General features: G+C 52.7%; 1 protein-coding gene across 1 annotated transcript in view; it reads left to right on the top strand.

The window, feature by feature from the left end:
• Positions 1–466: 466 nt before the first annotated feature.
• Positions 467–19,855, top strand: part of LOC105470550 (cadherin 4) — a 683,954-nt gene continuing 664,565 nt past the window's right edge. The window contains exons 1-2 of the mRNA XM_011722645.2: positions 467–606; positions 2,908–3,019. Of these exons, the coding sequence (XP_011720947.2) occupies positions 550–606; positions 2,908–3,019 (169 nt within the window). The 5' untranslated portion in view covers positions 467–549. The remainder of the gene's footprint in view (positions 607–2,907; positions 3,020–19,855) is intronic.

Below are 19,855 nucleotides of genomic sequence, written 5' to 3'. Positions count from 1 at the left end.
GAAGTCGGACTAAGACCACCGCGGGAACGCCCCATCCAAAAGGGGTGCCCGGGTGTGGGGACGGAAACCCCAGCAATGTCTTTAGTCTCCACACCCTCGCTTTTTTCCCCTGGAGACCGAGCGTCCTTGGCCTCTTCGGCCGCAACCCGGCTCCAGACATCCAGGGGGGCCGGGGCTGGGCTGGGCTGCTGCGGCGCGGGGGGCGCGCGCGGGCGCTGCGCCTTTAAGGCCCGCGTCGGCAGAGCGAGCGCAGGGGCCGGGCGGCGGGGCGGGGCCTCGGCGGGGCGGCCGCGGATTCACCTGCAGCTCGGAGCGCGCGGAACAGAGGCGCGGGCGGCTGCGAGGCCGGCGGACGCACCGGCCTGAGGGAACGCGCCGCCGGCCGGACTTGGCCTGGCTCCCGGAGCCGGGGCGGCAAGCGAGGCGGGCGCAGCGGGGCTGGAGGCTCCGGGCGGGCGCGGGGGAGCGGCGGCTGTGGTCTCGGCGGCGGCGGTGGCGGCAGAAGGGAGCGGGCTCCCGGTGCCGGGCACCGGGCGGGCGGCGGGGAAGATGACCGCGGGCGCCGGCGTGCTCCTCCTGCTGCTGTCGCTCTCCGGGGCGCTCCGGGTAAGTTGCCGCCTCCCGCCCCTGCCGTTCGGAAGCCCCGGGCAGCGCGAGGTCGTCCCTGGAGCCCGCGGGGCGCGCACACACCCGGCGAGGCTCTCCCGGGCTCCCCCGCCGCGCTCCCCGCTGCATCCAGCCCGGCGCCCGAGCTCCGCGAAGCTGCCTGCGGTCGGCAGGAGTGGGAAGCCGCCTGGGCAGCGGGGAGTGGCGGAGCGGGGTGGGAGTGGGGCTCGGTGGAGGACCCGGGGAGCTCCGCCTGCACCGGACCCGCTGAGCCTCCCTGGGCCGCCCAAAGCCCGTAGCCGCTGCCCGGAGCTCGGCTTGCCTGCACGGGGCAGGCTTCCCACTGGCGGAGCCGGCGCGCCCTCCATCGCCCGGGAGCCGCGCGCCGCGGGAGTTGCCGAGCCCAGCCCCGGCCGTGGCTGAAGGCGTGAGGCGCCCGGCGGCTGCCGGCCGGGGATCCGGGAGTGCGGGGCGCCTGCCCGACCTCTCCTGCCCAAGGCCTGGGGGTCTGCCGCGCAGGGCCACTCAGTTTTTTGGGTGCCGGCGGGACTGGCGCTGCGGGTGGACGGCGGGGTAGGACTGCGGGGCACTCTCACCCCTCAGCCCTCGGCGGGGCTGGAGCCCGCGTGTCCGGCGGGGCCCCGGGGGCTGGGAGCGGGTCCGGGCTTGGGCCGGGAAGCCGGACGCCAGGCGGGCGCGGCGCGGGAGGGCGCCCCGGGAGGGCGAGCGGGTCTCCCGCTTCCTCTGCAGAGCCCCGCGGACCGAATCGCTGGCTTTGCTCTGCGCCTGGCGAGGTGCGCGGCCCGCGGGGCCAGAGTGCGCGGCGGCTCCGGGGGCGCCCCTGGGCGGAGGCGGAGGGGCGGCGGGAGTTGCAGGAACCCCCTCTCGTGGCCGATCGGCCTCGCTGCCTGCTCCCGGGCAGCGCTGTTGCAACCTCGGAAATAAACAAGTGCCAGCGGCGGGAGGCCCGCTCCGAGGCCGCGGGGCGCTGGGGGGTGCGCTGGGCACACGCTCCGGGCCGTTCGAAACTTTCCTGGACGAGTTGAGCCTCCCACCGGGCTGCGGGTGCGATCTGGAGCTTCGTGGCCGATAAGGAAAGCCGCGGTTTAGAGCTTTTCGTAAGGAATGAGCCTGCGTCCAGCTCTCCTCCCTCGGTGCTGGGGGCAGAGGGGTGCCCTCCTCGGGGTGGGCGTCTGGAATCCTGGAGCTCCGGGCTGGGGGCGGCCTCAGGAGCCAAAGCATGGGCGGGCGACAGCAGCACGCAGGGCTGGAGGAGGCGGCGGGCGGGAGGCGCCACTGCCAGGTGCGGGCTGCGCCCGGGGCTTCCTGCGCTCGCCGGGGAGCCGAGCACCGCTGTGCTCCTGCTCCTGCTCCTGCTCCTGCTCCTGCTCCTGCTCCTGCTCCTGCAGCGGGGCTGGCTTCCCGCTTGCACACACTGCCTCTCCCGCCACCACCTCCTCCTGCCTGTCACGCCCCCTCCTAGAAGCTTGGGAGATGGCCCTGTCGCCCACCCCATCCTTCCCTGGCCTTGTGCCACGGGCTCTAGACTTCCCTACTGAGCAGGAAATGCGAGGGAGGTCCGGAGGACAGGAGGAGACCCCCTTTCCGGTCAGTCAGGGGAGCTGTCTCCCTGCCTGGGCTGGAGATGGGGGCTCCGAGGGTGAAAATGCGGGCTGAAGACTAGAAGGTGGAAGCGCCTCCACCGCCTTCTCCACCCCAGCCACCGGCAGCCTCCCGCAGAGCTGCCTTCTCCACCGCACTCTGGACCTAGTCCTAGAGAATCTTCTTTCTTGCTCTCCTCTTTCTCCTCCCTCCCGGTGACCCGAAGAGGAGACAAGAAGCTGCCGCCTCCGCCTTACCAAGAGCGCGGAGCGTTGGGCCCAACGCGAATGGTCTGCAGAGCCGCCCACACTTTGGCCTCCCTTCCCTTAGTGGCTTTGGGAGCAGCGACTGAAGTCTTCTTTCTCTGCCATTTGGACATTCCTCAGGCATCTCCTCTGCCAATGAGGCCCTGGCTGGCCTGGCTTCGCCATCAGGCCGTCCTTTATTCCCTACAGCTCACCTGCTGTGTGTGGGGCTGGGGAAGGATGCTCGGGGTCTGCAGCCTCTAGAGCGCTCCCTAAAGTCCCCAGAGAGCAGAGGAGCAGACACGGGGATATGGCATCTGGGTGGAGACCGTGGCCTGCCAGCCTTTCTCTCTTAGCCAGAGACCTTTTGCACAGTAGGCCCTGGATAAATGTCGGTTGGATTAAATTTCAGTGAACTTATTATTGTTTTGCCCTCTCCCCTTTGTGTTCCCAGGCCCATAATGAGGATCTTACAACCAGAGAGACCTGCAAGGCTGGGTTCTCTGAAGACGACTACACGGCATTAATCTCCCAAAATATTCTAGAAGGGGAGAAGCTACTTCAAGGTAGGGTGGGGCGTGGAGGGGTGGGAGTGAATTGCTGCCATGCTTTTCCTTGGGGAAACTTGTAGACGGGAGAGGCAAGGCTTGCCTCGTCTTTGGGCGAAATGATGGCGGTAAAGTGCAGGAGGTGTAAATTGGTTGACCTGAAAGGCATTTGCATAACAGGTGAATGATTCAGAATCCCTGTCATTTTTGAGTGAAGTGAATCATTTCCTGGGCAACAAACTGTAATTCGGATGTAACATCACCCAAATAGTGTGCAGAGAGACTTTCTTACCAAGTATTTTTATGTATGAAGTTCTGGAGACTTAAATTATCCCTGCTTTGAAATGTATGATAAAGCAGACGATGTTGTTGGAAATGCGGTAAATAAGCCCACAGACGGTCTGTTCACAAATGTGGCATTCATTTTCATTACTGCCCCACTGACAACACGAAAACACACATGCAGGAGGGAACTACCAATTAGCTTTATCGTAATTGCAGGATTATATCCACACTTGTGATGGGAAAGTCAGACACAGCTTCAAAACTCAGATGACAGTAGATCATCCTGCTTATTGGTCTGTTTCCCTTTCAAGACAAACTAATTAAACTTTATATTTGCATGGGAGGGAACATAAATCAGTTCTTCCTTCCCGGAGGTTGCAGAGTTCTGCCGTGAGCACCTTGGCTGTGAGCCTTTCTTCTCTGCATCAGTTTCCTGGAAGTGGCAGCCTTTGAGTTGGTTTCAAAGCGATAGAGGAAAAGAATGTTGGATAAAGGATCGAAGCTAAGTTTCCGCATTCGGGACTGTTGACTGCCTTACCGGTTTTGTGTCCCAGAGAAGGTAAACTTTTCCCTGCAGAACTGACAGTGGTTCCTGTATGTGTGTTTGTGTGCATGCGTGTGCGTGAACTCGCTCACGCTTATAGTGATTTTTCAGATCCTCGCCCTTCAAGACATAACTTGTTGGAGTGCCTCGTTGATTCCTGGTTATGTGGATAGGATTTTTATTTTGCACCCAATCCAAGTTTTCTGACTTATTTTTGTTATCTAAACTGTGATACTATTGACTCATTAATCATCAAAAAAATAAAAAATCTCTAGGCAGTTGGCCTAGGAGCAGAATGGATGTGCAATCTAAGAGGGCGCACATAGTAAAGAGTTTTCGAGAGCTGCTCTGTTCATTGCGCTGTTTTTGTCACTTCGGAGTTGGAATGGGTAGGCCATTTTCAGGATCGTTTGCTTTACTGAGAATCTCAGTGAACCCCTAGAGAAGGCCTGGGGAGGATCCTTCACTCTCAGTGCATTGTACGGTCCCTTATAACTCGTGGGGCGCTGACTGCAGTCTGCTGTGTGCATGTCCTGCTGTGCTGAAACTGGCATCTTTAAGCTCTCTGATTATGTGGCCAAATATGTTAAGACCCTAGAGTATCCAATTTTACTCAGGCACTTAAGAAAAATGCCTCTCTTTTTATTAATAAATACTGCTTACTACAGAAGAGAATGACAAATTCTCGTACTTCCTACAACACGACGTGAGATTTCACACGAGCATCTCTTCCCTTTCATGGTGTGTTGTGTGGGGATCTCCACTCCCAGTGGTCCAGGCCAAACTGCACTGTGCTCCTGATTGGTGTGGTGGGAGAGCCTAGATCACTGGCCGCGTGTCAGCCCGGCCCCTGTGGCCAGGTGGTGGTCGCCTCGTGGGGGGTCAAGAGTCACATGACCCCGGGTGAATCTGGACCAGCTCAGACATTGTGTGGACTCATTTTCCAAGCGCCCATTGACTTACGTGTGCAGCCCAGCCCAGGGCTGGTTCAGGGAAGAATTGCAGAGAATCTCCCGAGCACCTGGGCCTGCTGGGTCCTCTCTGCCCCTCCTCTAGGGGCTGTAGTCGCATTGCTTCTCCTGTGCCTGTGTGGGTTCCCTTCTCACTGTTTTCCTCCACTCATTCTTCTGAAGGTGTAGAGTCTCAGGAAGAAAGAGATGTTTTATATCTGACAAATAATTTTGCACATATGGAGGCAAGAGCTAAGGCTGACAGGCCCTGAAACCAGGGCACAGTGACATTTCTCTCTGTACGCAGAGTACTTTGAAACTACAAGACCACGGTGAGGAGGCCTGTGTGAAGAGGAGACAGGAAGCGTGGTGTTTCTGTTATTCTGGTAGGAATCAAGTTAAACAGATAATGACTACTTATAATTGAGTTATTCCAGCGGAGAGAGCTTAACCTTAATTTGACGAGTGAAGCTTCACAGAGTGGCCGTGTCCCTCTGAGTAGGCCATGAGCTGTTAGCGGCCGCTCCATGGCTCCTTCCCTTTGCCTGAGTCAGCTCACAGCAGCCCCAAACATACAGATTCCAGCAGGAGCGATTTGTTACACAGTAATTAACTTGTTTATGATAAATGGATGGAAGAAATGTCGTGGCATTTTGTTTTATGTCTAAATGAAAAGCATTTGCATTCTAAAAATTTCATGCTAATTAGGCTTAAAATAGTTTTCCCCAATAGGGTAGCAAATACTATGTATTACGAACCTTCTGAGAAGCGGAGCCGCGAAGTATGGAAATGCAGGACTTAGCTGCTGTTGGGAGCCTTCCTAGACGCCACTCCTGTGTCCCCTGTCTGTGCTTTTTCTGGAGAGTGTTTGCATGCAATTGCATATACTCTTATGTTACAGTTTTGCTTTTAGGATAATTCACTTATGGCCCTGATCACTGATGCATGGTCATATCTAAAATAGGACGGTGAAGCCGTTTGCCTTAGGCTAAAATGCAGTGTTCTCTAAACCGTAGTTTAGTCTGGGGTGATGGCTAAACTGGTGTCTTTTTCTCTGCTTTGTTAATAATTAATGGCCAGCCCGCCCGGAAGCTGCAGCCCGGTACCGTGACCTGCATTGCTCTCCCGCGTGGTGGGCGGAGTCTGGGCACACCCAGACCCGATTCATAGCAGAAAACTCGGACAGGCGGGAGAGTCCTAGGTAGCATAGTGGGAACTGAGGACTCCGGGTCGTATCTCCCCTCCATCCTGGAACGAAGTGGGAATAGGTGAGTGGAAACACTATTCACTGGGGATGGGGTGGAGCCTGGCATCATCAGATTAATGTGGGTACACTGTGTATAGAGTATACAAAGTATATTAACATGGGTATACCACGTACAGAGTATAGAAAGAGGAGCTTGTTTCTAATGACTTAACATGACGTCCTCAGCAAAGCCTTGCCTCTCCCCATTTCTCAATTCGTTTAGGACCATCTTGTGCACCCTCTACCACCTTATTGGAGAGGGACCATCTTGTATACCCTCTACCACCCTCTACCTCCGTATTGGAGAGCTTACATTATCTGGCCATTCATCTCTCTTACTTAAACTCTCAGGTTTCTAAAGGTAAGAGCTCTGCCATTCTTTTTTTTTTGGAGACAGAGTCTCGCTCTGTCGCCCAGGCTGGAGTGCAGCGGCGTGATCTCAGCTCACTGCAAGCTCCACCTCCCAGGTTCATGCCATTCTCCTGCCTCAGCCTCCGGAGTAGCTGAGAGTACAGGCACCTGCCACCTCGCCCGGCTAATTTTTTTTGTATTTTTAGTAGACGCGGGGTTTCACGTGTTAGCCAGGGTGGTCTCCATCTCCTGACCTCGTGATCTGCCTGCCTTGGCCTCCCAAAGTGCTGGGATTACAGGCGTGAGCCACCGCCCCCAGCCAGAGCTCTGTCATTCTTGTTTTCTATTTATATCATTTCAGGATGTTCTTGGCTAACAGAATAAAACCCAATTCACATAATCTCAAGTAAATGGGGGTAAATTTTTCTTACATAACTGTGAGTGCAGACATAGGTGGCCACATGCTGGAGCAGCAGACAAGGGACACGGTCATGTGCCTGCCTAATCCTCTTCTCCCATTCTGCCATCTTTAGTGTGTCATTTAGTGCCTTGTCACTGCAAACTAGCTGCTGTGGTTCCAGTCGTTGCTTCTGAGTTCAGAGCAGAAGAAGGTGCAGATAGTAGCACCATCTGCATTTCTTCCCTGTACCAGGAAAACAAACACTTTCTGAGAATCCCTGCAGAAGTTGTCATTGACTAGGTCACAGGCCACTCCTAGCTGAACTGATGGGGGTGGAGCTCTGGGAATGCAGAGAAGTGCATTGTCATGTGTGTCTTAGATCCATTATAATCCATCACGTGGTAGGTGTCCAAATTGCTCATCTCAGAACAGAATTGGGGCTTTGTTCTGGGAAGGAAGAAGGAGGGATGGATGCTGAGTAGACCTTCCCCAGTGCCCAGCACTATACCCGAAGCAGAGTCGACAGACAATGAATTGCTGAATGAGTGAATGACTCATTTGCATACAAAGGCGTTCAGACAGAGGCATGGTTGAAGAGAGATCAGATGCGGGTGTCTGGAATCCATATCTAAGAATCTGCCATTTGTGCCACACTGCATGGCCAGAAGTACTATGATCTTGTCTTTACAAGTAGGTCGAAGATAGGCTCTTTGCCCATGCAGTTTGGTTTGAACCACCTCTGCATAGATAGGCAACTCTTCCAGGGCAGAGGCATTCTAGATACACAGCAAGAATGTCAGCCCGTCTTCCTGTGTACTGGATATCCAGCGCTGGCCTAATGCTGGATATCCATGGTGGCTGTGCAGTCAGTATTAGTCAAATGAAGTAATGAATGAGTCAGAAAATACTGACACTGTTCCTGTTTCTGAGTTGCTTTGGTTAACTCACAGCAGAGAGGGAGCTATGAATATTCAAATAAGTGGTACTGATGATAAGCCAACCATATATACCTAGAATTCTTAGACATTGGAAGTTGCCTGTCCAGGATTGATTCTCTCTCTCTCTCCCTCACCAACAAACCTCATCTGTGCTAGTGCATTGGCTGACAGTGTGCCCTGTTTAATACACCTCTAGACTCATTACACCAAGGTGGCAATGTGGCTTCTTTCTGGTCACTGGTATCTAATTAGGTTAGTCTATTAGGTTAGGCTTTGGGGAAAGCTGTTTTTATTCTTGGTAACAAGGAACAAACTGAGCTGTCCATGCCTTCTGCCCTTTGCTCTTACTTCTTCTTCCTATCTGGAACTCAGATGTGATGGCTGAGGTAAGGCAGCCATTTTGTGACTATGAGGATGGTGGAACACAGATTGGTTCCCAGAAGGCATCCTCGAACAATGGCAGAGCCCTGGACTCACTGTCTCCTGAGTGGTGAGAAAAATAAGATCAAAACACCATGCTTGGTTTTGTTGTCACGTGCAGCCAAGTGCATTCCCTGACGTAGGGAAAGCTGTGCACACTACCAAAGTCAACCTCTGTCCTGAGCCTGGGTTTTTAGGCTCCCTCTACCCTCCTGTGTTCCTTGGACCTTGGCCACTTGCTCTTGCTTTAAAGGCCCTCCTCTGCTCCTTTGTGAATTGGCGTCTGCACGTAGCACACTGGATTGCAGAGAGCATGTCATGAATACCTGGTAACTGTTGAATAAACAAACAGTCACTACTCCAGACTGTCTTATGGCCAGGAGATGAAAGAACCCTTAGATATATTAAGCCGGGACTATCTGAACCCCTACCAGAGAATGTAAACTCTTTGCTGGGTCTCGTAGTGATCCTCTTCCAGGAAGCCAGAAGTTATGTATTGGGGGTTTTGCCTCTGGTCACAATATCCACTGGTTCTAGGGGACCTTGGTGTCTATAGATAAGCAGAATTATGTGAAGGCTGAGTGGGGCTCAGACCCCATTGGTGGCTTGCCCGCACTTTCTTGCTGTCAAAGTCAGAAGGCTGCTTCTTTCTGAGCACCCAGACGTCCACTGCCCCCGTGGGTGGTCACTTCAGGGATCCCTGAAAATGGGCACGCAGAGCCCAGGATGGAGTCCATGGGATCTCTTTGGCCATCTCTGGGGGTGGTCCTTACCTTTTCATGGGGCCGTTATTGTTTGAGGTTTCCAGCAGCTTTTCCCTATTATAGTTTTGCCTGGTCCCAGGATTAAGAGGTTCAGAAAGGGAAGTGTATATCCTGTCCTTAGAAAGTGGTGGCTATCAGATAAAAGGTAGGACCGACCCAGGAATAAAGCACAGAAAGCATTGCATGGTGCGCCGTCTGCAGGCCAAATCTCACTCTGAGAGAGGGTCCCTGTAGCCCTGGTTCGAAACAAAGCAAGGCAGAATGCTGCCGCCCTGCTGGGCCCTGCACAGTCGCGTGCCCCGGTGTGCAGCTGCTTCTCACGGCGCTACCTTTCATCTCAAGAGGGAGCTGTGGTCAGTGGCCCTGCTGCTACCCATGAGAAATCTAGGCTCAAGGAGGCGGCCACACCTGCCCCAGATCGCTTGATTCCTAAGTCAGTGGATCAGGATTCCCACCCTGCAAGCTTCCTAACCACTGCTTCTCTATGCTCACTGCCACTGAGCAGACCCCCTTCGCTGTAGAAGGCAGTGCACGCACCAGCTACAGAAATGAGGATGTGTGAACTCATTGACGCTGTGACTTAAAGATTACAGTTTTGCATTTGAGAAATATGTGTTTTAATGAGTCTTCAGATGAGGGAGCATGAGGCTTTGCAGAATTATAATGTTATGGTAACATGTTCTGTCCAGTCCTTGGTATATGATATCTCATCTAACCTTCACAAAAGCCCTTCCAGGGAGGTAAGATTCTTCCCATTTTATGGATCAGTAACTGAAGATCAGTGAGTTCTGGAGATTGGCCTAAGGGTATGAGATTTGCTCTATTTCCCCTCTTTGTGCAGTCCTAGGCATTTAGCTCATTCCTATCTCCAAATTAATGTTAAAGAAGATGGTTTTAGAGCACTGCTGTCACGTGCAGACAGGATCAGACCCAGATGTTCAGGGCCACAGCCATAAAACCAGCAGTGACCAGGCACACAGATATGTGCAGTAAACAGGCCCTCAGTGCGTCAGGAAGTGCTTGGTTGCAGTTGCTCCTGTATAAGGCTCAACTGAAGTGGGTCTAAACTCCGGACACCGGGGGTTTGCAAAACCAGCCCTGGGATTAGAAGAGCCCGCGGCTTCTGCGATGCCAGTGGGAGCTTTCAGTTCGGAGCATGCAGTGAGCAGTCCCAGAGCAGAGCTCTCACTTGGATTTCAGACTCCGCCAGCGCTGGGGAAGCCGTGCAGAGAGGGAGCTGAGAGCAGAGTCCGGCCGGTCCTGGAAGCCCTGAGCACATTCCATCTGAGCTGGGTTTATGCACGGATCCATCGTTGTCTACACTCACATTGTGACACGGGGCACCGGGAGCCTTAGTGAGGCCGGTTGCAGATGGAGAGAAAGTGCCATGACCTTGCAGCTGGCCAGCCGGGGCGGGGCTCCCTGACAGCCTCTCTTGAGCAGATGCCGTGAGAGCTGGTCCTGAGGCTGCCGTGGCCTTTCTGCCCACATCGGGGTCCTGGGTGTCTGCAGAGATCTTGTATTCTGAGCTTAGAGAGAGCAAGGTGCTTGCTATAACTTGAAACAGTCTGAAGATGTGGTGCTTTCCAAGGTTCACGTGGGTTCCCCTTTTCTGCCAAGCCCCCTTGCGGTGAAGGCCCTTCGCACCCCTTTGCCTCCAGGGGTGACCTTCCTGTGTGCAGGGCCACTTCCGCTCCGGGACTGCATGGCAACTGGGTTGGTAGAAGCTTCCAAGACCTGTGGCTTCTTTGTTTCGGAAGTAGTGATTTTTCTAATTCTACCCTGCAGTGTTAAAAATAAGCACAATGGAATTCATAATCAAGTTCAAAGGAAGAGTATTTCGTGTGTATGTACCTGTATTGTGTGCTCCATTATACTAATTTAAAAATGTGGAAATTTTGTGACTTCTCTTATGTTGCAAATGGAGGTGGATTAAAATTAAGGAAAGGGCTTTTTCCTCCTTCCCTCCTTCCCTGCCTCCTTCCTCTTTCCCTCCCTCTCTCCCTCCTTTCCTCTCCCTCCCCTCCCCTCTCCCCTCCTCTCCCCTCCCTTCCCCTCCCACTCCCTCCCTCCCTCCCTCCCTTTCCTTCCTTCCTTCCTTCCTTCCTTCCTTCCTTCCTTCCTTCCTTCCTTCCTTCCTTCCTTCCTTCCTTCCTTCTTTCCTTCTTTCCTTCCTTCCTTCTTCCTTCCTTCTTTCCACCCTCTCTCCCTTGCTCTCTCCCTCCCTCCCTTCCTCCTTTCCTTCCTTTCTTTTTTCTTTGAAAGCTGGGTTAAGTAGATGCCAGGACTAATCATGAACTGAGAGAGAGAGAGCAAGCAAGCATTCATCTTTTCAAAAAGTGTGCCTATTATTCTGACTTTTTGAAGAAGCAATTTTTCCTCCAAGTGAATTCCACTATAAAAAATACCATAAGCCGAATGAAGCTTCTTTCCGTCAAGGGCGATAAAGTTCTTCCGAGTGTGTTCTTGTAAAACCTCATGGCATTTGCCGGCTCCTTCAGTCCCCAGAGTGGGACTGTGGTGTCTTGCAAGCTGGGCTGGCAAAATCCTTTGTTTTTCGTCAAAAGGTTCAGAATTTTGGTGCCTTTTTGCCCGGGCTCTGGGCTGCCCTCTCCTGGTGGCCTCCGGTATTGTCTCTGGCTGGTGTCTGCTTTTGGTTCTTAAACAAAAGAGAACAAAACAAACCAAAAATCCCTACTTAATTATCTTTGACCCAGTATGTGCTCCCCGAGGCCATTTTCCTGGCAACCCTCACGTCAGGAGCCGAGAAGGAGGGGAGGAGCTGCTGTTTGGGGGAACTCACCATGTGCTAATGCGTCTTCTCATTTAAGGCTTTCCTGAGACCTGCAGCTTAATGTAGTGAGAAGGCGGGTCCCAGATCACTTGGTATGGGCGGGGGACTTTGTCTATATGTTTTTATCTCCCACACTGCCTTTTCCAGGAGGAATTTACTTAGATTACAAATTGTATTATTTTCTTATTGCAGTACAAATCCCCACAAATGTAGCAGCTTAAACAACACAAAGTTATTATCTTGTGGTTCTGAAGGTCAGAAGTCCAGTTCCAGCCCCTGTGCTGAAATCAAGGTGTCTGCAGGGCGGGTTCCTTCTGGAGGCTCCAGGGGGGATCCGTGTCCTTGTGCCTCCCAGCTCCTTGGAGCTTCTGCACTCCTTGGCTCCTGGCCGCTTCCTCCGTTTTCAGAGCCAGCCGCGAAGCATCTCTGTGCCGTCCTCCAGGGTTATTGAGGGTCACTGGTCACGTCCACGTCTCTCTACATCCTTCTCTTCCATTGTAAGAATCCCTGTGATTACCTTGGGCCTCCCTGAGTAACCCAGGATAATCTCCCATCACAAGATTCTTAATTCAGTCACCTCTGCCAAGTCCCCACTGTAAGATCCCAGGCTCACAGCCTCCGGGATTAGGATGGGTACCTCTCTGGGGAGCCGTGATTCTGCTGACCACATGCATGTCTGACGACAGAGCGAGCCTGGCAGGTGTGTGTGGGAGTTTCCCACTGACCTCCGCACACTGAGGACTTGCTGTGCATCCCACACTGTGCGGTGACCTTCATTCAATCCTGCAGACCCCAGGGGTTCCTTCATTCAGTCCTACACCTAGCTCAGTGGTTCCTTCATTCAGTCTTACACAGACCTCAATGGTTCCTTCATTCAATCTTACACGGACCTGAGTGGTTCCTTCATTCAGTCCTACGTGAACCTCACAATCTTACACATACCTCGGTGGCTCTTTCATTCAGTTCTACACATACCTCAGTGGTTCCTTCATTCAGTCCTACATGAACCCCAGTGGCTCCTTCATTCAGTCCTGCACGAACCTCAGTGGCTCCTTCATTCAATCTTACACAGACCCCAGTGGTTCCTTCATTCAGTCTCACACATACCTCAGTGTTTCCTTCATTCAGTCCTACAAGACCTCGCAATCTTACACATACCTCAGTGGCTCCTTCGTTCGATCTTACACAGACCTCACAATCTTACACAGACCTCAGTGGTTCAGGGTGGCATCTCCACTTCACTGTTGAGGAAACTGAGGCATGGAGCCACTGAGTGACCTGGCATGCGCTGTGGGTCAGGGGGTTCAATCTGAAGGAACGCTCCAGTACTTAGCCACAGCCCACTGGCTCTCACCCCGTCCTGCCTGGCTCCAGGAGCTCCTGCCACCTGCCTTACCCAGTGGCTGTAGTTAGGACTCAGAGGGGCAGTGTCCCTTGCGGGTCCTGAAGTGGGGATCTGCTGCTTTGGGACTCCGCAGGGTGAACTGCCTGGGAAGCCCACAGCAGCTTCCAGTCTGGACCCTTCTCACTCTTCCTCGTTTGGATTCACCGTGTTTTCTTGCTGACAGTATGTGGGGATTTAGGGAGGATTAAGGTAAGCCTTCCACGACGGATGAATATCCACAGGGCCTCAGAGTGCCGCTCACGCCTTGCTAATAGGAAGCTGATCCTTGAGGGTCTGGGTGCTTCCCAGCCCAGGAAAGATGCCCCTGGCACAGCCCCAGGTGTTGAGTGGTGTGCTTGCTCCTGGAATGGGTGCATTTTCCGTTTGGAGTACGATTTAATGAATTTCCATTCCCAGGGTGTGGGTATTGGACCCTGTGTCTCTCCCCAAAGGAGCGCCTGGCTCTCTTTGTCTCTGGAGAAGGCAGAGGAGAAAGGCTTGCCTTCCAGGTGTCTTTTCAGCAGTGTGCCCTTGGGTTTGTGTGTCTGTATTGGAGAAATGTTGAAATTTTCAGCTTTGCATTTGTTCTGGCCACCCAAATGTGAGTTGAGATGCCATCTATATTGATGTGCCTAGAAAAGCAAGAAGGAAAGTTGGTGTCTGAGTTTGCTACGTATGAAGTCCTAGACTTCCACTTCCAGGAAGGTCCAAGGAGAAACGCAGGCTGCAGCCCCTGATGGGGTGCAGAGAGATGCTGGTGGGGAGTCCGGAGAGGGATGAATTGGATGAGGACCCTTCCTTCTCTGGACCTCAGTTTCCCTGTGCAAAGCAGAGGGGTAAGATGACCAACTGTGGTCCAGGAACTGCCTGCCTGGGGGGTACTTGCTAAACTCGCCAGCCTGCTGGGTCCTGTCCCAGACCTACTGGAGGGTGCCAACAGTGACCCACAAAGGATCCCTCCACGCAGAGCCTCCAAATGTAACATTATTTGGAGAAAGGGTCTTTGCAGATGTAATCAACTTCAGAATCTCTAGATGAGATCATCCTGGATTACCTGAGTGGGTCCTAAATCCAAGGACAACTGTCTTGGGTCCTAAATCCAAGGACAACTGTCTTTTCAAGAGACAGAGAAGACACAGACATGGAGGGGGAGGCCCTGTGAAGTCACAGGCAGAGATTGGAGCAATGCAACCACAAGTCCAGGAAGGCCTGGAGACGCTGGAACGTGGGAAGGTCAAGGAAGGACACTGCCCTAGAATCTGCAGAGAGAGGGCAGCCCTGTTGACACCGGGATTTCAGACTTCCAGCCTCCAGAAGTGCAAAATAATACATTTCTGTTACCTGAAGCCACCAAGTTTATGGTCATTTATTACAGCAGTCACAGGGAACGAATCTACCCACTGAGCTGGGAATTCTGGGGCTGTGACCTGGGACTCTGCTGTTTCTCTCCATCTCCCAGGGAATCTGATCTTTGGGAAAGCATCAGAGCTTCAGGCTTAGAGGATGTTTAGCTTCGGATTCCCCAGGGGCTGCATCCCTGGAGAGAAACCGTGTTATCTGGAAAGTATCTGCCAAATGTAACCAGCATCTCAAAGTGCAGCTCAGGTGGGCGGCTTAAAACAATGCTGGGTGTTTCAATCCTACCGGAAAGGCAAATGAGGCACTTCAGTGTAGTAATGGGGTATTTTATATTGCAAAGCGTGACATAGAACAATTTCATTGGAATTAAAATGTATATGGAACATTTGTTCTCCGCCCATTATCTTCCTCTGTCAAATGGAATCTTAACAAGGATTATAGCTCAGATAATATCACATAGATATATTGTAAATATTTTGTTAATCTAAAGGTTTGCATTTGGGAATGGATCGTTCAACAGAGATGGAGAGGGGAGGCACGCTCCCTCTGCTGATGAGATGTGGAGGGACACAGAGAGGAGCTGGGCACTCTCCAGTGTTTACGGAACACGCCTCTTCTCTCCCCAAAACCGCTTGACTGTGGAAATGCAAAAAGATATTCTTTCTGGCTGCAGGAATCTCCTGTCCCGTGTTTCCAGCAGCTGTGTGTTTGCAGCCTGGCTGAGGGTTCGCACACGGCTCAGGAAAGCAGCCGCTGAGCCTGGCTTCTGGGCTGATCGTGTCACTCTCGCAGCCTGTGTTGCAGCAGGCTTCTTGCAGGCGTGGGTCTGGGCCTGCAGTTGACAGGTTAATGCTCTTTGTACCCCCAAGGGTCTTCTTCCGACATGTGTGGCTGTGGGACACACAGCCTGCCCTCCCGTCTCTCTTTCTGGGTTGGGCAGCCGGAGAGCCAGTGCCTGGGATGGGAGTGGGCCTGGCCAGCCCAGTGGGTGGCATGTAGCTGGATGCCAGAGCTCTTGGGTCCATCCACGTCTCCTGCGCGGATCCCGAGGAGGGGCTCCAGGCCAAGGAGGGGAGAAGGCACCTCTGGCTGCACTTGACCTTGTCCTGCTTATGTCTCGGAGCGTCTCAGCCAGAACCAGGAGGCAAAGCCAGGCAGTGGGAGCCGAGCGGGGCCTGCGCACAGGGAGGCCCAGGCCAACAGGTCAGTGGCTGAATTGCTTTTTCCCGATGCTGGGGTTGGTTTGCATCAGTGAGAACTTAAAAGAGGAATGTACCTTTTCTCCTGTCTTCTTGTTTTCTTCAGTGGGTGCTATGGTTTGAGTATTTGTCCCTGCCAAATCTCGTGTTGAAATGTGATCCCAGCCATTGGAGGTGGGCCTGGTGGGCATTCCCGAGTATTTTGGTGCTGTCCTTGTGGTAATGAGCGAGTTCCCACTCTGTTCGTTCCTGGGAGAGCTCATCCTTATAGAAAGAGCCTGGCACCTCCCTCTCATTGCTGTTGCTTCCATTCTCGCCATGTGATCTCCACACGTGGGCTCTCCTTTGCCTTCTGCCATGAGCGGAAGTCTCCTGAGGCGTCCTCTGAAGCAGATGCGTGCCATGCTTCTGGTACAGCCTGTAGAACCATGAGCCAAATAAACCTCTCTTCTGTATCACTTACTCAGCCTCAAGTATTCCTTTATAGCCACACCAATGGACTAAGACAATGGGATATTACCAAGGCTCTGGGTGATTTGTTGGTGGGGACAGCCACTGGCGTTTGGCTCCTGAATCCTGTAAATGTGATGAGCTGTGTTGTGCACACACCTTGGGTGAGTGTCAGAATCCCATGGAAAGCCCTGCAGTGGTCCTGGGGCTCAGCCCCACTTGAGGGGTTAATGGCACCACTGTCTGTTGGTCTGGTCCACTGATGGAGCCCTCCCCGTGCTGCGTGCTGCACCGTGCCAGCTGGGTTCATCTGCATGACCACTCTAGACAGGAGGCATGTTACGAACCCTCCTTTCACAGAGCTGGGGTGCTGACATAGGACAGTTTGGCACTGCCACTCCCTTAGTGGCCCTGGAGGAGCCAGGATTGAGGGGGGTCAGCCTTCAGAGTCCTGTCCTCTGTATCACCTTGGAACCAGCCCCCTATGGAGACCTAGTACACCCTGTTGCCTGGAGAGTCCACGTTTCTAGTCCTCAGCCATCAGCTCTGTGACACTGGACCATTTTGTGACCTGTGTGACCTTTCCCACCTCATAGGAGGGAGATGCCAGGTCCATCTCATGAGGGCCTTGAAGACCCAGCAGGGTGATCCGTGGTCCATGTGTATTGAGGCACCAGGCTCTGGAAACACCAAGGCTTGCTGGCTTGCTCTTATTTATTAGTTATAATTAGTTATTAATTAATTATAATTAGTTATTAATGTAAACACATCAGGCCCTGCTCCGCCAAGCAGACCCCAGCCCTGTCAGAGCTGCCCTCCTGCTCTTGTCCTCCTCTTCGAGTCCCTGTGAAGTGACCTGTCTGGCCACTGGTACCTGGGAAAGGTGAGCTGCTCTCCCAACCCCAGGCTCCACAGGCTCCCGGCGAGGAGACGCTCAGACAGCAACTCCGTGTCCCCAGCCCGTGGCTGGACCTCCAGAGCCGCTGGTTCTCATTCCCACATGGCCCCGGCTGTTGACAATGACCTCAAGCTCCTCAGACCAACCTCCTCCAGAATCTGGCCCCCAGATGTGGAGAGGGCCGGCTGACCTTTGCAGCAGTCATTTTTCCATCAGAAGGTGGCTGGATTTGATGGGTTTTATGGTTTTGTTGAGAGACTTTCTCCCCCAATGGCCTTTACATTTCTTACGCGTGGCCCGAGATCTTTTGGCAAAAGGCATGTTTAAAAATTGAATAAATAAATTATGGAGAATGGCTTATTTAAAGCTCCATAGGCTGATGGAGGAGAGAGGCGGTAATGAACATAAGTTACCTGCTATCGTTATTTATTAATCGGGTATTGGTATGATTGGATTACGTCGTATCCTGTTTAATGCTTGGGCAGCGATGAACTGATGGGGGTTAGAAGTAAGTTGTTCTGAGAATAGGCCTGCTGCAGCCTGCAGCTTCTTCCCAGGTTATCTTATTCTTTTCCATCTTCCGTCAGATACGAAGAAGGGATTATATAACTTGTTTTATCTGGTTCTTATATTTTAAGATAAAAATGGAATACCAGTGCCAGGCTGAAGGTTATAAAATTGTGATCAAGAGTCCGTAAAATTAGAGAACTTAGGTTTTCTTGGGAAGAGAGAGGATTCGCAACGACTTTTTCGTTAAAGGCGCTGGACACTTAAGGATTGACCCGCACAGACGTGTAAGACGGTCTTCCATGTGGAGCAAAAAAACAGAGTTATGTGCTTGAAAGGTTAATGGCTGGTAAACGTCAATTTTCTTCAATCCTGGCTAATAAAAATAGCTTATAAGACATAAAATGTCATGCTGCCCAAATTACAGGGGCCTTTGAAATCCATGTTGAAGTCTCGTATCCATCATAAACAGTGGTGGGGTGGGGGGAGTGTGAGCCTCAAGTGTTTTTTCGTCATGGTCGAGGGATGGCACCTTTGCGGGGAGGTCGAGGCAGCTCTGGAGTGGTGAGGGTGTCTTCCTCTGGGGTGTTTTTGGGTTAAACATTTACCATCCTCTGGATTCATAGTCTGGGAAACTTTTTGCAGTACATCTTTATTGCATTCGATCTATAGCCGCCTTGACACTCTTGGACCCTACGGGGCAATGTTAAATGCTATAAGCACAATATTCTCTCAAAATCTCATTCCTAATATGATGGCAGTGACAGACTTTGGGTAGAATCCCTGAAATTAGAATGGGGCCGTCTTCACTTTTTGGGTTGGAATTTCAGCACATCAAGATTCTGGAACTCTCCAGGGTTTTAAAGGGATGGACTGGGGGCTGGGAGAATAAGAGCTTCTTCGTACCGGCATCTCTAGCCCCATGGCCTCATCTCATCTGCTTTACTTGGGATGCAAGTTTGAGGGGACAGCACAGAGGCTCTGCGATGAGAGCAAATGTGGAGAGCCTGGCTTCCGAAATAATTGCCCATCGTGAGTTAATTTCCCAGTGCCCTTTGGGGCTGGCATCCTCTGCTGTATTAAATCCAGCCCATTGACAATGGCACTCCTTCTTCCTAAGTGATAGAAGACAGCCCTCAGCATCCAGCTCTGCTGAGTCAGCACAACAGAAGCCAGCGGGCTGTCTTTGTCATTCTCTGTGAGCAGAGGATTAAATTGCCCTGTGGGCTGGCATGGAGCCATGGGCCGTGGTTTTGCATCCTACAATGTGAGGCCCCGGCCTGGGGGTTCTCAAGTCTGCACTCACGTCCCAAACATCTCCCACGCTGTCCCCCGGCCTCGTCTTACAACGGTGCGTGAAGCCACGTGAACTGAACAACAGAATTTGATTTTTCCACCCCACCAACCTGGAGGTTGTACCTTACCGTGGGCAAGTGAGAAAAGGTGCCCCTCACGAGATGGTTCTGTCACGATGCCATGGTCCTGGTTTTGCCTTTTTGCAACGGGAAGATGAAAACGAGGTGTCACTGAGCTCTCCCCTCAATGTGCCAAGATACTGTTTTCGGGGGTAGGCTGCGACTCGGGGCTGACCCACGTGGGTTTGCACGTGCTATGTTTAAACAAGGCAGCTCACTGATTGGGGGTAGGGTGGGCAGAGAGCCGTGTGCATGGAGGACAGCCAGAGAGAGCAGGGGACCGGGAGGCAAGGCACTGCTCTTGTACTTGGTGGCTTCCTTCTTTCACTTGAAATTGTGTCATTAGTGGCTTTTCCTCCCTTTACAAAAGAAGCCCCAAGAAGAGTTGTTTCATGCCAGGCCTCTTCCTCCTCCTCCTCCTCCTCCCCCCCTCCTCCCCCTCCTCCTTCTCCTCCCCCCCTCCTCCTCCCCCCCTCCTCCCCCTCCTCCTTCTTCTCCTCCTCCTCGCAGCCCTGAGGCTGCAGCCTGCTGGCACTCAGGATTGTCAGAGACATGCCCCACTGTTGGGTTCTAAAAGGAGGATTCTGGAAGGATATCACTCTCCGACGTGCACATAAAAAGTCCCCCAGTGGCTTTCTAAGGTTGTGGCTTCGAGGAGGCACTAATTAATCACTTCCTCCAGCCCCAGTGGAGCGGAGGGGCTGCTCCTGAGACAGGGAGGTTACAGCCGCCCCCTGTCTATCTGCTCCTGTCTGCCGGGCAGAAAATTACATTATTTCCTCATTTTGAAAGGTGCTTGTTTTATCAGAAAGACATCCCTTCGATGCAGTTATCTAGGAATTGTCTTATTGCATTTCTCCCTTATCAGTTTGGAAATAATATTATTTCCTTCTGGCTTAAATGCCATATGGGTCAAAACTTTTGTTGTTGGAAAATGGCACCGTCAGTGA

Source organism: Macaca nemestrina, chromosome 15, assembly GCF_043159975.1.
Source record: "Macaca nemestrina isolate mMacNem1 chromosome 15, mMacNem.hap1, whole genome shotgun sequence".
In the NCBI taxonomy this organism is placed as follows: Eukaryota; Metazoa; Chordata; class Mammalia; order Primates; family Cercopithecidae; genus Macaca; species Macaca nemestrina.
Note: the sequence above shows the minus strand (reverse complement) of the source record. Positions and strands in the feature narration are given on the sequence as shown.